This window comes from Ciconia boyciana, chromosome 1, assembly GCF_034638445.1.
Source record: "Ciconia boyciana chromosome 1, ASM3463844v1, whole genome shotgun sequence".
In the NCBI taxonomy this organism is placed as follows: domain Eukaryota; kingdom Metazoa; phylum Chordata; class Aves; order Ciconiiformes; family Ciconiidae; genus Ciconia; species Ciconia boyciana.
In genome coordinates, this window is record NC_132934.1 from 192,966,237 (window position 1) to 192,982,320 (window position 16,084).

General features: G+C 43.2%; 1 protein-coding gene across 2 annotated transcripts in view; it reads left to right on the forward strand.

Annotated features, from left to right (window-relative positions):
• Positions 1–13,649, forward strand: part of SMAD9 (SMAD family member 9) — a 36,535-nt gene extending 22,886 nt beyond the window's left edge. The window contains exons 4-7 of one of the 2 annotated variants that reach the window (XM_072850356.1): positions 2,159–2,269; positions 4,075–4,296; positions 8,743–8,999; positions 13,385–13,649. In XM_072850356.1, the coding sequence (XP_072706457.1) occupies positions 2,159–2,269; positions 4,075–4,296; positions 8,743–8,999; positions 13,385–13,528 (734 nt within the window). In that variant the 3' untranslated portion in view covers positions 13,529–13,649. Of the gene's footprint in view, positions 1–2,158; positions 2,297–4,074; positions 4,297–8,742; positions 9,000–13,384 lie in introns of both variants that reach the window. The other variant, XM_072850355.1, reaches the window with a different exon arrangement.
• Positions 13,650–16,084: the final 2,435 nt, after the last annotated feature.

Genomic DNA, 16,084 nt, shown 5'->3' on the forward strand with positions numbered 1-16,084 from the left:
CACAGCTGAGAGCTAGCTTTAATATCAAAACATGGTTCAGATTGACTTCTGCACTTTGTTGTAACTCTCAAATAGTTTCAATGATCTCAACTTTTTCACAAGGATGAATTCAGGTCAAAATCTTGTAGCTTAATGTTTTAATGTCTCAACTACAAAGCATTTAAATTCACATCCTTAATGATATGTCTATTTTGATTTTAAGTGCAAGAAAGGTGTTTGTTTTTACAAGGTATTCATAGTATTTGAACTTCCTTTTAAGCTGGACACTTTCAACACAGTGTGATGTTTTTCATTCCCTCTCCATTCATTGAATGGACCTTCATTCATTTCTTCTCTAGATCTGTACTTCAGATTAAATCATATTTAGCAACATTGAAACATTTCAGCAAGTAGTAGGACTTGTTTGTCTTCTCCCATCTTTTTCTTTCACCTCTGTGTAACCACGCTGGATTCAGGGGAGCTGGTCCTGACAGGTAAATCAGGCCCATTCCAACTTTGTAATGACTCTTGACTGGTGCATTTAACTGAACTTGGGACCTTGCAAAGCTACTTAAAAATGGAAGAGGCTCAACCTGAGCTTCAGTATACGACAGCACATGGCATGCTGATAAGCATAATTTGCCTGTGTAACAGTCAGGGATGGAAGACTATCTATCTAAAGCAAACTGGAGTTACATCAAGAACCTTGAGTGGGATTGGTGTGACCAAATATAGATGTCAACAATGCAAATTTCTACATCTCATGTAATTGTCTATACTCTCTCTGTAATCAGTGGAGAAAAACAGGCACTCCTAGAACAAGTTTCATTGCATCTTAAGGTATATGTCTAAAGGAGCTGAGATGCACCGTGTCTGCAATGCCTGTTTTTCTTTAGTGGGTATAAGGAGAGCTTATGGTGACTAGCTTAGGTGTAGACATCAAAAATACCTGTATAACTACATTATATTCCTTTCTGTGACTTGTATTCTCTTCCACTCTTTCTTGATTTTGTTTTACTCTTCTAGCTTGTTGCATTTTCTGTGGGAGGGTTATGTCATATGCATGTTAGAAATATCATATAGTGTATGAATTCCTAAATCCTGAACAATGCTTAAATAGAATAACATTCCTGTGCAGTACTTACTTGGAAGATTCAATGATTGTCTTATGAGACAGTCCACATTTATCCACTCTGGGTGAAGTAGCTCTGTTTTGAGGGCCAGCCAACAGACCCTGAACACAAGAGGAAATTTCAGCCTGGAACCAAGTTAAACCCTGGTCTTTCTTAAAGAGACCCTTAGGCCTGCAAGCTTGTATATGGCTATAATTTACACATAAGCCCACTGAGTTTCTGTTCAAATGAATAAAACTACATACTTGTAGTGCTTATGCAGTGAATGTCGGCATTTTCTAATATGAAAATGAAGTCCTTTTTTCTTTGGCTTTCTAAAGCCTCCTGTCTTTCTTGAGAATCCCCACTATAGAGTCACCTTCTGTTTTCTAGCTTAGTGTGCCATAAATGAAACAAATCAGGAGCGGGCAGGTTGTGAATTGATACTTTTTCTCCATACTTTTTCATCACATCCATTGCTCTTTGATGGGAGACTGAACAAACCAGAAGAGGGGCCAGCCTTCCCTTGTAGGACAGAGGTAAAAAGGGCAAATCTGGAGGGAGTTTTGCCAAGTTTGATTTTGGAGTATAAAGTCTTTCCATGGGCTTTTTTTATAGCCTGTGAAGAAAGAGAGCTTTCTCCCAGAGGATCAATTAAAGTTAGCTTCTGCTCTTAAATCATCCTCTTCAAGTTTTACATTTGGGAGAGAAGTCTGGAACTGAAGGATCAAACTGCGTTGCTTTCTTAAGGTAGCAACTTGTACTAACAGAGAGCTTGACTGGACACCGGTCTAGGCCTGAGGCACTGTTGTGACTGTCGCTCTCTCTTTCAAGTGCAGCATGTCCAACATGACAGCCCTTCCTTCCTGTCCACCCTGAACATGTAATGGTCTTAATCTGGAGACTGAAGGGAGGTCAGGTTCAGATTTGTGCTCTGTTTCCAGCCCTTCTCTAGCTAAACAATGCTGAATAAGTCCTAAGTACTCACCAGGAAAAGCCAGATAATTTACCAGCGTATTGATTTAGGTGTCTTTTCTTTCTTTTCTTTCTTTCCTTCTTTCTAATAGTGGAAACTCCACCCCCGCCTTACCATGCAAGAGAACCTCCAGGAAACCACAATGGGCGGTCAATGGATGCAATAGCTGAAAGTCAACTAGTGCTGTCTTTGCCCAGTGGAGGTAAATCTGCCGATGGAGAAGCTGAAAGTAAATAACCATTTGTACTATTCTTCAAAGAAAAACTGTTAAGCAAAAAAATTGTTATTTGAACAAGAAGGTTCAGTGATCTGTAATAATAGCTTTCCGAAAGTTTTACAGTAAGGCTGTGTACTAGACCTATCCATTAGCTAGCAGAATAGGTTGATTTAAGAATTCAGTGAATTATGTGTGAAGTTGCAGAGTTTAGACCTTATTTGCATCCATAGACTATTACATTTAGAAAGCTGTTAATGAAAGCAAACACTGTTATCTACGTTGTAAAGACAAAGATATCAAATCAAGAATGGTGAGGCCTTATAACACAAAAGAACACTATCAATATCAGAACTGATTTCTTTATCACTTTCAGTTCTGGGTTTCAAGTACTTTAAAGCCTTGTGGTTGGGACCTTTCTTACTGCCATCTTTGTATTAAAGTTACATTACTGGCTGGCTAGAAAAGAAAAGGACATGTTCTAGTGAAGTACAAAGAGATTTTTACAGAAGGCCAAACTCTTTGTCCTCATATAAGAATGTTTTAGTGGGACAGGGCATGGTTGGTCAGACTAGAAGGGATTGGGATCCTCCTTGCCCCCCTCAAAGCAACTCCATGACTTCTCCACTACCTCCAGACTAGTAATGGCAGGTGATTCCTCCACCATTCGAAGCCCATTGCTGCAGAGCAGCAAGGGGAAATTGAGTTCCTCTGCTGGGTTTTCCTTTGGCTACCTGCTACTGCAAAGTAAAAATCACCATAGTTCTTTTAGTCCAGCGTATTGTAGTCCTAAACAAATGTCCTTTATGGCATGAAGACTGAACACTGTGCACACACATGCACATTAAAACAATAATGCCAGCCTTCTGAAACAGTGAGGAACATGTATGTATCACAGAACTGGAGCAGAAGGAAGATGAGGGTGATAGTGCTAATTACAGATGGGTACACAGAATGGCCAGATAATAAGTAGTTATCAGACACCAATACTTTTAAATAAATTGTCGAGATACTTTAATCTCTTTACCATAGTTTACCATCTGTGATCACTGCCCTAGTGAATATTAGTTGGAAGTTTATTAGAGGTTATGCACAGAGGTGCTCTGGGGGCAGGGGGTCTCACATGCCTGTGGTGGGCAGGCAGGATAAGGTTTCCCACTAATTCCTGTAGGACGAGTGAGGCTCAGAGATTCTGTTACATTTCTGAGTCTTTCTCTGTCTCTGAGTTAGAAAACCTGGGCAGGGGTAGATCCAAAAGAAATTACCTTGCTGACATTTCTGCTTACGGTCCCACATGGAAGTGGAAAGCCCCAAAGCATGCAAAAAATTGAGGGGAGTGATTGATTACTTCTGAACTTCAGAGTTTGGTATTAGGCTGAAGGCTTGGCTCAGTTTTGACTTGCTTTGAGCCCATCTGTCATCCCTAGCTCCTGCTAGTGTGCAGAACAGATGTGTCCCTTACTATTTTCAGTGTAGAGATTGGGCCCTGGTTCAGCAAGGAATGTCAGCATGTGCTTAATTTAATTCAGTGGAGTTATCACTTTTAAGAACAAGTGGGACTCCTCAGAGGCTTACAGTTAAGCTGGTGTACCAGCCCTTTGCATGTTTGGGGCTTCAGTCATAAAATTAAGAAGAAACAGAAGCTGCTGTTGAGATAAAGCCTGACATAAGTGACTGTTTAGATGAAGAGCCGGGGGGGTGGAAGTGGGAGGGAGGGAGGAAAGAAAACAGAGAATGATTGTTTAAAAAATATTACTGAGACCTGAGCAGCTGATTAATTTTATTTCCTACAGACTTTCGGCCTGTTTGCTATGAGGAACCCCAACATTGGTGCTCAGTTGCCTACTATGAACTCAACAACCGGGTAGGGGAGACTTTCCAGGCTTCCTCTCGAAGTATCCTTATAGATGGATTTACAGATCCGTCAAATAACAAAAACAGGTTCTGCCTAGGACTGCTCTCAAATGTAAACCGCAACTCTACTATAGAAAACACCAGGAGACACATAGGAAAAGGTAAGAGGAAATCCCTTCTTGCTGGGAATATTCAGAGCTGAAAGAACCGTGCATTGCATTAACAAACCTGGCTGATTTGTCAGATGTGGTTGTCTTAAAACCAAAGCTCTGAGATTACTTCTGAAATAGAAGAAAAGCAGCTGATTCTTTTCTGACTGGATAACAATCAGCAGAGTAGCTCCTTACAAAAGCTATTTACTTGGCCAGCAAAGAGAAAAATGTTGTTTATAGTTGTGTGTTCTAATTTAGCAGTATGTATTTTCATTTTATTTATTAGAACTTCTGGCAACTGGGAGTATTGCCATTGAAATGCCACTAAAAGGATAATTACTGGTGCCTCAGGGCTGGTTCTCCTACCACCGAATAACAAAGAGAGATGGATGAAATGCATAGTAGTTGAGTTATTTAGCTGAGGAACTCTACCAGAGTTGCCTTTGTAGCTTTTCCCCCCCTACCAGTCTGATTCCCTGCCTTGTCAACTTCGTGACAGTAAAACTAAGTCTTGGAGTCTCCCTCCAGCAGTCGTCCTTGTATGCTCCACTTCTGGTGTGCGTATACTGTGTTCACACAGGAGCATATGCTGCTGGTGACAAGTACAAGGAGACCACACCTGGACAAGCATGGCTGCACACACTCCATCCCAGCTCACTAGGGCTGTGTAGGGCCTGCTGTTCTCTCAGAACTTACTGTTGTTTGTGGCAATGAGTCAGAAGCCCTGTACTGGCCACTTCTCTGTGCAGATGAAGGTTTGCCTGTTCTGGTATATCCAGTCTAGACTCATTATCTTGCCAACCCAGCCTCTCACCAGTAGCTGCCTGGGAATGGATTTCCCACTGAGCTAATTAACTCTAATTGTTCCACTCCTATTATCTTGTCAACCTCACTTCATTTCCCAGGCCTAGAGCAGTGTTTTAATTGGCTCTTGATAGTCTAGTGTTGAATGACTGAATACGAAGAAGCTCAGAGATAAATGTGACATAGTTTTTACAAACAACAGTGAACCTGAAGGCTAGCGCAGGAGATGTACTTAGCTCTTGCACTTTTCTGTGAAAGGGAAAGCACTTGTGTTGCAGATGCACTGTGTGAAGCCAGTGTGATGCTACAAGTGTCTGTCATAGTAGTTTGTTGTGAGGGGTGGAAATGAGTTGTACATCTAGTTCTAACTTACTCAGAAAATAAAGCAAAGCTTCTCTATCAGCATAAGCTGTCAGAGGGGTGTAGATCAAAGCTGAGCCCGGCTTTAAAAGAAGAATGAAAAAAGATCCCAGTCAAAGCTGTCATTTGAAGATGTTACATCCTGTGACTTTCTTCCCCAAAAGAGGAAGAGACAGAACAGGAAGAAAACGAGGTAAAGCTAATGGTCCTCATCCATTCAAATCTGAAGATCTGTCTTCATTGATTAAAAGTCCTTTAAAGTCTCACACTAGGAATCTGCCTAAGGGAAGGGAGCAGGTTGCCCAGAGAGGAGCTTAGTATATCAGAGATCCTTAATTTTACTGCTCTTCCCTGTTTATGCAAATCTTAAAAAAACATGTTTAAGTGGAATAGAAGTGGCACCAGTACAGGCCTGCAGAAGAGCACAGAGCAGCTCCAAAAGTGAGTAGTTCAAAGGCATGCTGGACAGATGAAAGCTTCTGAAATGGATACAATTGTCACATGTTAACAGGGGAGAAAAAAGAATGAGTAAACAAGATTAGCTCAGTAGGATAAGGATATGTGATTGAATTGTCATCTAGTGTATCAGCGTGAAACGGTTTCCTGGAAATACCACATCAAAGCTAAAAACAATCCAGAACACAATGCAACATCTACTAGCAATTGGACCTGTTTCAGCAGTCAGACTTCAAGGACAAAAAGGGGACTTCTGATCAGAGTGTCAAAAAGATGTGGATGCTTGGAGACTACTGAATTTCCAGTTTCTGCAGAGAGCAATGAAATCCCATTAAAATATATGGACCCTTGATTTGGTCTTCTACAAATATGTATTCAGCTGCTTGGCTTCCTTGAGGGTGCTTGTCTCTGGCAAATGGAGACCAGAAGAATGGAAATACACACTGACATTTAATTACTGCTGTATTTATTGCTTTTAAAAAGTCCACAATGAAAAAGCAAATTGTAGCCTCTGCTTTCAGAATTGACTTTGGCGTTTTTGTTATTGTAGTACACAGTTTGGGCAATGCCTTTGAAAGCATTCATTTTTTTCAGAAGTTGGGTTACTCAATATACTCCAAAAATCCAGCCTTTAAAATTTTTCACCTTAGCACCCAGAAGTGTGGTCACCCTAAATCAGTAGCCACACCTGAAGATTTGAAATGTGGTGAACATTTATGTCCTTATTCTTCTCTCCCTACCCTGTGTTCTCACTCTGTTTATTTCAGAAAGTTATATGGACTCCATCAAGGTCAGCTAGGACCTTTGTGTTTTCAGTTCTTCCCTTTTATCCATCTTCCACAGAAGGGAAAGGAGACATAGGTCAAGTAAGAGCAGTCACAATGTGCAGCACCCCATAATGTCTGGTGCAGTTGGCCTGGACCTGATGACTGGTCTAATGGAGCTGTCATCTCACCCGTGTTCCCAGTGCAATACTAGCATGTTCTCTGAGCCACACCCCCTGCCACTCACATCTAATTTGAGATCTTGTGGGTGCATAGAAGTAAAAGTCAAGTGATGGCTTGAAGACAGACTTCAAGGTTCCCGTCTGAGTCACCCTGGAAGTCTATGGGAGAACATATTTTTCCCAGATTCCTTTCCCACTCAACCTGCTTTTCCCCGAGCCTTTCCCACTTCTGTTTGAGGCTGTTTTTGTCCTAAGGATGTGCTGCTGCCCCTTGCTGTCATGACCACAGAATGATGAACAGACTGGGAATATGCAACCAGTCTTTTTTGTATGAAAGACAACAGGAATAAAACTAATTACAACTGAATTATAAAAGCATAGTTTATCACTAGCTTTGCAGGCAGTCCGCTGAGACTCTGTGAACATGTGCATTTGTATGTAAGGGTTTGATTGCCATACCTGGGAATAGAGAGGAGGATTTTATTTTTATTTAGTGGCGATTTTTATGAGAACAAAGAACAGAGTTCTTCCACATCATTTGGCCATGGGAGGAGTTCATCTCACCTAATCTAGCCATGGGAAGAGTGAATGTCTAAGCATCTTCACAGGATGACTCGGCCCCCTTCAGGGTGTGGTTTCATGCTCACGTTTAAGTAGTCTGGGTCCCCATTGCCACCCTTGCACTGATGAAGATCTCACTGCAAATAAATCTTCTTTTGTTTTTTTTTTTTGTTTTGTTTGTTTTTAAGTTTATTAGCTGGTTCAGTTCCCCAGTCTGGATGGCTGCCCAATCCCCAGCCATTGCTGCCGGCATGAAAGCAGGTGTGGGAAAAAGCAGCAGGGGCAGGGAACGAGAGAGCCTTTTCAGCACCTGCACAGACTTCCATCAGTTTAAGCTGGCTGTGAGCCTGCACTCTGTAGCGGATGGAGTGAATCATCTGGTCACAGTGCCTCTCATCATCTATCAACTAGAGAAGGCATCTACACAATTAGCTTACACAAGATCCCTAACTTTAAGGTTGCTGAATTGGGCCAAGATAAATTCTCCCACCAGTTTAGGTATATTTTCATGCAAGCAGACATCCTGGAGGGACCAGAGTTTTTGAATTGATAGAAATGCTTCCGTCTTCATTTCCCCAAGGCATGGTAAAAATTTGAGAGTTAGTGTTGGTAAGTCACTCAGGCACTGAAAAGTCCAGAAGGAGATCAGTCATTTTCTTGCTGAAGGTCACTTTGAACAGGATCTGATGAGTAAGTCATGTCATGTAAATGCAAATACATGGTTCTGATGTGGTTGATAAAGCAAAATACAGAAAGGCTATTTTAAGTACACGCCATGCTGTGTTTGAACTGCATGAGATAGGATCCTGTAGTAAAAAAATAGCGTGCAATGAAGTGGCTCTTGGTCAGTGTGCTTGTGCTCAACAGTGAAATCAGATTTAGATGTGTAATGCATAACAGATTTGTCAGTTCTTTGACAGTTTTGATCCACGCTTTGTATATGGTTGATGTATGTTTGATATTTATGTGTGTGTATATGTATGTGTATGTGTGTCTTGTCATAAAGTACTATGCTGTTGGGTTAAAGAAGTAAACCAACCTTCACTGAGAAACAAAGAAAAGTATCACATGCCAAGACTTTTTTCTCCCAGACCAGTACCTTGAAATAGTGTTTATGACTATTTCCTCTTAATGTTAGTGGGTCCATTGTACAGATACATGGATATGCACACAGTTTACTGTCTTTTGAAAGGCACAGTATAGGCAGCGAGTGCCTGGAATGATACTGGGCTTGTATGCCCACACCAGTAAAATAGTTAAAGAATTACTCGTATAAAGTGTGTTGTGAACAATGGAGAAATAATACAAGCTATTTTTTCTTTTTTAAGGTGTTCATCTTTACTATGTTGGTGGGGAAGTTTATGCTGAATGTGTCAGTGACAGCAGTATTTTTGTGCAAAGCCGCAACTGTAACTACCAGCATGGTTTCCACCCAGCCACCGTCTGCAAGATCCCCAGTGGCTGCAGCCTCAAGATCTTCAACAACCAGCTCTTCGCCCAGCTGCTTGCCCAGTCAGTCAATCATGGTTTTGAAGTGGTATATGAGCTGACCAAGATGTGTACTATTCGAATGAGCTTTGTTAAAGTAAGGATTCTTTGTTTTCTCTTGCATTTCTGAAAAGGCAAGTCCCATCACTTGCTAGCTTTGGTGCAAAACTAGACCCCACAAATCCTTCCCAAGTGGGGATTTAGACACCCAACTTGCAAATAGGAATTCAGACTGCCTGTTTTCCAGTATTGCCTTAAAATTCTAGGTGCTTAAAATCAGTAGCTTTTGTGGTCAACCTGGAAATTTCTTAGATTCCGAAAGTTAGGTATTCCATAGGCTTTTTGTGCAAAATAAGCAGAGATTGAATGATGTTCCCCCATTGATTGCATAAAGAGCTCAACTTAGAGGGGCTTAGCAACATCTAAGTGTTGTAGCACATATCAGGCAGTTGTGATCTCTCCTATCATTACTGGTTTGCAATAGAGCTTGGTAGAGTCATAGATCTCAAAAGAATGTCCTTATGTCTCTAGACTAATTTACAGTCTCAGCATTACTATAGACTGCTATGTATGGTCTCAGTCAAGAAATACTGGGTCCTCCTTCAGCCCCCGCTGAGCTTCCCGGGAATTGTTGTTTGCCACCTGTCTGATCCCTGGCAAGAGATTGTCTTAATTTCTAATGACATTCACTCTGTCCAGCCACACTACGAGAAGGGCTTCTTGCAAGCAGAATACAAAACCCAAAAGAATATCTGACCTTCCCCTTGTTATTTGGAAGAAACAGGAGGCCACCAAAGCCATTACTGTTTCCATGTCTTTCATATCTGAACTTTGCATTCTGACTTCTCTGTATGCGATGTATCAGTCTTAGTGGGAGTCTTCTGAATGGCCTTCGCACCAGAATGAGATCTCTTTACTCCTTTTAGCACTTGGGATTTACTTAGGTGCCTATTGTAGCATTTAAACCCCAGAGAATGGTGAGTATTTTAAGGCTGTTTACAGATGTGCTAGACTGACTTCCTGTAGTGCTGCTGGGGAGAGCTGGCAACAATGTTCAGCCTGCAAACTAGAGAAGTTGCACCATTAGAAGCAAGTTGGTCCTGCTAGGTACCATAAGAAGTGGCTTGAGCATGTCCCTTTGTCTTGCAGATTTGGTTCTATACAAATGACTGAATCAAGCTGATTGAATTCACATCTAAGATACTACAAAACTGCTTGAGGCTTGAGCCCACTTCCCCTATGTTCTGCAAAGCAGATGAGTTGAGTCCCACGCAGCTTTTGCATTCTGACTCTTTCCAGCCATCCTTGGGGACCCATCTCCTTAACTCTCTGAGAGCATTAAGAGTGCCTTGTAACTTTTCCCAAGAGTCCAAGCCAAAATCTCTCTGCCCGGGACCACACTGTTGCTTTTTTCTTGGGAAGGAACTGACATCTTGTTCACACGCAAGCATTAGGGGAAAAAAAGAAAGCAAGAAACCCAAAACCCAGCATTTTCTTTAATGGAAGACATGAATGGGCATGTTGTTTGTAAAGGCAGTGTAGCCAGTTACGCAATATTTTCATTATCTCAGCAACTCAGGGGCAGTCTCTTTGAAGTGTTATCTGCCTCCATACCCAGCATGGCAGCAGAAATGGTGGTGTTGATGCACTAAATAATGCTGCTGCCATGTTATCACCTTGCTTTGTTACAACAATAGGAGCCACTACAGTGCCTCAGGCACCAGACGACCAGTGCAAGGAGTTATTTTGAACCCTTTCCCATGACCTTTGGAAAATGGCTACGAAAATCTCATCCAGGTTCTTCCTTCCTGGCCTGTAAAAACCCTTTCTTGTACTCAGTCTTCTCAAATTATTTCTCTCCCAAGGTGTGAGCCCCAGTGTGTTCAGTCTGGAGACAGGAATGCCCCTGGGTGTTTGGTACGTAGTGCACAGAGGAGCATGCTGTCTGTCAGAGCCACACACCAAGAGCCCCAGGTGCAGGGCAGACCTTTGGCTTCTCCCCTGATTCGTGCCCAGATGTTGCTGGTCACCTACAGCCCATAGGGCAAGCAGAGCCAAAGGGCTGGAGGCCCTGCCTCCTACACCACCAATGCTTGAGCTACCAGCTGGGAGGCAGAGATGGGTAGGGACCAAGACATGAGGAACTTGCCAGGACTGTATCATCTTCTGGAGGCAGGACATGGGACAGAGGGAGGTGAAGGTCCTGTCCTCTGATACCCTTCGTGTGCCCACGGAGCAGCTGGGAGGACCTCAACCTTCAGGCAAACATGAGTGTATCATCAGTGAGAAGACACAGTGATTTCTGTCCACTGAGTGCTACTGATAACCAAAGCAGGATGGCTGTTGTCCCCTTTCCACAGATGAGGCAGCTGAAGCGTAAAGTGGAGAGACAGAGAGTTTCTCCAAGCCAAGGTCTGAACCCAGCGCCCTCCCTCCCACATTTCCCCAGGTCTTGGGGCTAAGGGGACAACCCAGCAGACTTGGTCATGCTCCCCAGCACGAGGCAGCTCAGCGCTCTGGAATGTGGCTGGGCCCTGGGCTGGAGAGAGCTGTTTCCCACAGGAGGTGGGAAGGGCTGGCTGGAGCAGCAGGACCCCTCACTGATCTGCCCTGTGCCGGAGGCACATTTCTGATCTCCCCGTGGGGCTATCACTATCCTCTTCCCACCGTCTGCTCAAAACACCACCACAGCTTTGTGAGTTGTTCTCATTTTATTCCCTCATTAAGAGAGCTCCACCTCCGGGTTCATTTCAGCCCCGGGGATGAAGGAGGCTACCTGCAGCCCAGGAGTGATGTACAGGAGGCAGAGCGGTCCTGCCCTCCTGGCATTTCCCCTGCCAGGAGCTCCAGCCGGCAGCCCGAGACGGCAGCACTGGGAGTGTTCGGGAGTTGCCAGCAGAGGGAGATGGCCAGCCACCTGCACGCCCCGCCGGACTCCTCCAAACCGGGCAGGTTGCGCTTGCAACCTGTAATTCCTATTCCTCCGGATTTTCCATCCTGCCAGTCCGGAGAAGCGCACCCACTCCTCTGACACTTGCCCTTCTGGCCGTGTATCTTCACTGCAGCTAAGTACTTAAGACTTCACAAACTCAGAAGCCTGACTGCGCTGGTTTAAAGAGTGGCATTTTATGCACAAGTTTCCAGAACATAAATCTGAGGTGCCTGTGAACACAGGCCCTTTCTAGCCTGATAAATGCTCTGCAGGTCAGAAAAATGCTGCCTGATTAAAAGTACTCTTTGGGCTTTGGTGGGTCCATATCTTACTCTTCTGCTTTCTTCCCCCTTTTCTTCATTAAGTAGAAATGGATTTTATCCAGACTACTTATTATGGCATCTAGTTTTGGTGTTGATCCTAGTTTTGCAGGCGATCATCTCGAGAAGTGGGTTCTAGCAGCCTCAGTTATGTGATTTGTTCAGCACTCTACAATTTAGGTACCTTTGGCAGGCATCAGTCTTAATATACCTCCATGTCCTTTTTTCATTACAAGCATATCAACCCATCTGACTAGCATAATGATAGGTAAGGCTCAGCTTCTCTGATCAGCGACCCACAAATGAAGAGCCTTATCCTGCAGTGGGACCGTGTTTTGCATGTTGCCCTATGGAAATCCAAGTTCAGTTCTGGCAGCGAGACAGCTGGTGAGCTGCGAGACTTTGGGCTGTGACTTGGATGCCTTGTGTTGCTGTGAAATCAGGCTGCCTGCTTAACAAGCAGACACTGTGCCCGCTTGAGGCACAGGGACTTCTGGTTCTCTTTTCTCCCTGCCAGCACCACATCCCCATCTTCCGCCGTCAGACGCTCCATATCCCTTATCTCCCTGAAAGAGCTGGAGAAATTACTGCAGGACGTCCCATGGCAGACAGGCGGGAACTCCCATGGGAAAAGAGGACATATTCAAGGATAGAAGACCTATGGAAAATATCTATACATAGGTTAGGTATGGTACATAGGAACCTTGCTGGAAGTTTCCAGAGGTTCAGATAAGTACCTAGAACTTCTAGAGTCTCAGACTCGTAGGATGCATCTCTACCAATAAATGAAGCAATGCCCAGGATCATTCCCAGTTCCTGTTAAGGTGTTATGACAGGGCCTGGCCTGCTTTTTGTCTGTGCCAGACAGCAGTCTGGCAGACTTTCCTGGGCACATCTCTGGGGTGAGAACAGCAGGGACCATTCTCCATGGGCTGTTTGCAGGCAGCCAAGCTTGGAAACACTCCTTTCCATGCCAGTTGGTCTCAGCACAGAAGTGTGACTGAGCATTTTTAATTTAATAGTATAGAGTCCCTGATAACTATGATAACAATGACCTTAAAAAGGAGCAAAGTTTCTATAGAAAATTATCCCTAGGACAAAGCATTAAATCTTGGGAACTTGGGTGATGGACTACCTGTAGTTGTGTTAGACTGTCAGCACTGGAGTTGTGATTTAATGTTTTTCTTTTTAAAAAAAACCTCACTTTTTGGTCCTTTGATGCTTTTATAGGGCTGGGGAGCAGAGTATCATCGCCAAGATGTTACAAGCACGCCCTGCTGGATTGAGATTCACCTGCATGGACCATTGCAATGGCTGGATAAGGTGCTGACACAGATGGGCTCACCTCATAACCCCATCTCCTCAGTCTCTTAAGAATCATCTCTAGAATTCCCTTAGGATGGATGCTATTGCAGGCAGTGGCTTATAGGATTTCCAGCGAACAGAAGCTTCTATATGTAGATGTACGTAGATGTAAATATATCTATACATAGTCTACTCTCTTTTTTTTTTTCATGCTACGTTTTGTGGTTTCTAGTTACTCTGATGCCAGTACAATAAGTTTAGAAATCAGGTATAGCGTATCTGTTCTCTAGTACAAAATAAGCCAAATTCCTGCAAAAGTGTGAAACATTTCCTGTGAGCATCTTCATTCCCCAGCCAAGCCAGTAAATGGTGCGAATTCTCAGCACTTTCATGCAGATTCAGAAACCTGGCTGTAGCTGTTCCTAGTAGGTGAAATTCACCCCTCTGCAGGCAACCAAAGTCAGATCTCTGCACCATTTATATCCATTTTACATCCTAATCTCAGGTCTAAAAGAGGACCTTAGGTGGTGCACAGGACTTAAGCGTAGAGATGACTTTTGTCCAGTGAACGGAAGGAGTAAACTGCAATTCCAGTCTGTCTCCCTACTGCAAAGCATGATGGGACAACAGATCCTCTGAGGCACCCCTGTCTTCCCTAGGATTTGGCAGGAGGAGAGAGCCCTCGGGATGCATTCAGCACTGGAGCCTTATCAGAGCATTCTGGACACATTCGAGTAGCCTGATACTGTTAACACAGTAGCGTATGGTACTGCTGCACTGAAAAGCAACAAGCTCCTAAGAAAAAAAAAATTGAAATATATGACTATAAGTTTAAAAACTAATTAACTTACAGTGCTTTTTTGCAAAGTACATACATATGTATCCGGCATGTAAACTGAATCCTATTCATTATACAGTATTGATGTAGTTTGTTTTGAAGTTAGGACTGTCTGTAGTTAGACTACTGTGCTGATATCAAGGGTACGTCTAAAAAGGACTTGAACTGTGATTCAGAAAAGGGAAATGAAGTGTGCTTTGAAGAAGCGAATAATTGCTTTATCGTTCATCTTGGGATAGTCTCTGTACTGGGAAGAGGAAGCCCCACGCTCACAGGATGCGATGAGAAGGAGGTGGGAGTCAGCCACGTCCATCCCCTGTGCTGGGCCAGTCCTCAGGATCTGACTGCACTGCTCAAGTTTGACAGAGGGCTTCCCTGCCAGTCACTTCGTACATCCCCATGGATGGTTTCTCATCTTAGATACAGGCTTCATTATTTGCAGTGCTTTTGCCTTGCCTGCAGAGGATGGTGAGGCAGTGTAAGCCACGAACAAGCAAAGAGTGAATCTATGTGTGGAACCTTTTTTAAAATCTCCTTGTCTGTGGTCCTTCTGTAAGCAGGGAAACCTATTGCCCATACTCTCATCCACAGACCCAGCCTTAAAAAATGCTGTTCACTTGGTAACCTTTTCTCAGGAGGCAGGTGAAACTCTTACTATGTTTTGATGGTCCCCATTACCTTGCTGAAAGGGTAGAGGATTATTTCTTTCCAGGCATAACAGTACACTGAAAATTGTTTTGCTTTAATGGTCAGAAAGAGTGATAAATTCTCCAATCTCATTCCTCCTTAGAATACACCAGAAGTATTCTGAGAAAAAAAAATATGTTTTACAGAATGTTTCTTTTCTTCTCACACAATATCTGGTGCTACACATTTTACTGCATATTTAGAAGAGGATGCCTGAAATCTTCAGCTACATCACATATGCAAATCAAATAACATTCACTGGAAAGACTTTCCATGTGTTTTAGATGCTATATAATACCTGTTACAGGGTGGTAATTATGAACAGAGCAGAAGAATCAGTAAACTAGCAGGGTTACTTCATTTGAATGCATCGTCAGCTGCCTGCAGAATTTTTAGGGCACAGAAGGATAAATTAATGTTAAGTTTGAGCAGTAATAGCAAGTTGTATAGGAAATTTGTAAATGCAAAGAACCCTATTCTGTCACCATTTGACATCAGCAGCGTCACTGTGGGATAGGAAAAGCTTTACAGTTTCCTGCAGCAATGAAATCCAATAATAATGTTACACAGAAATTCCAGGTGTGCCATTTACTGTTTAGCAGACTTGAGAGAGATCAGTTTGGAAAAAGACATTTTCCTCAGCTCGCTCTGTCATCAGTATTACTGTACCGAGGTACTGGTAAACTGGTTTTAGCATGTTTATTGCACCCTTTCTCCAGTAATTTCTCTGTGCTTTTCATGTTGCTCATCCCTTTGCTTCTTAGCAGCTAAGGACAGATGAAATCACCTCTCCTGTCTAGGATCTAGCTCTGTCCTTTATCCTAGATTCTTCCTTGCCTTTTAGGCTGAAACCTCCTTCCTTCCTAGTATACAGTGAAGCCTAGGGGTTGCTTTTAGACATTCCCAGCTTTGTCATCTTCCTTACAGAGAGCAAAGGGGGACATTCTGAGGTTCATCTGCTCTTGGGCAGCTCCAGAACCCAGTTTGCTGCTGATGCTCCAGAGGAAAATTGGATGGCCAGTGAAGAGAAGCAGGTTCTTCTGGGGCATCATTCATTTCATCATAAGGCAGGTATTTCAAGTAGGTGAAATACAGTGCAC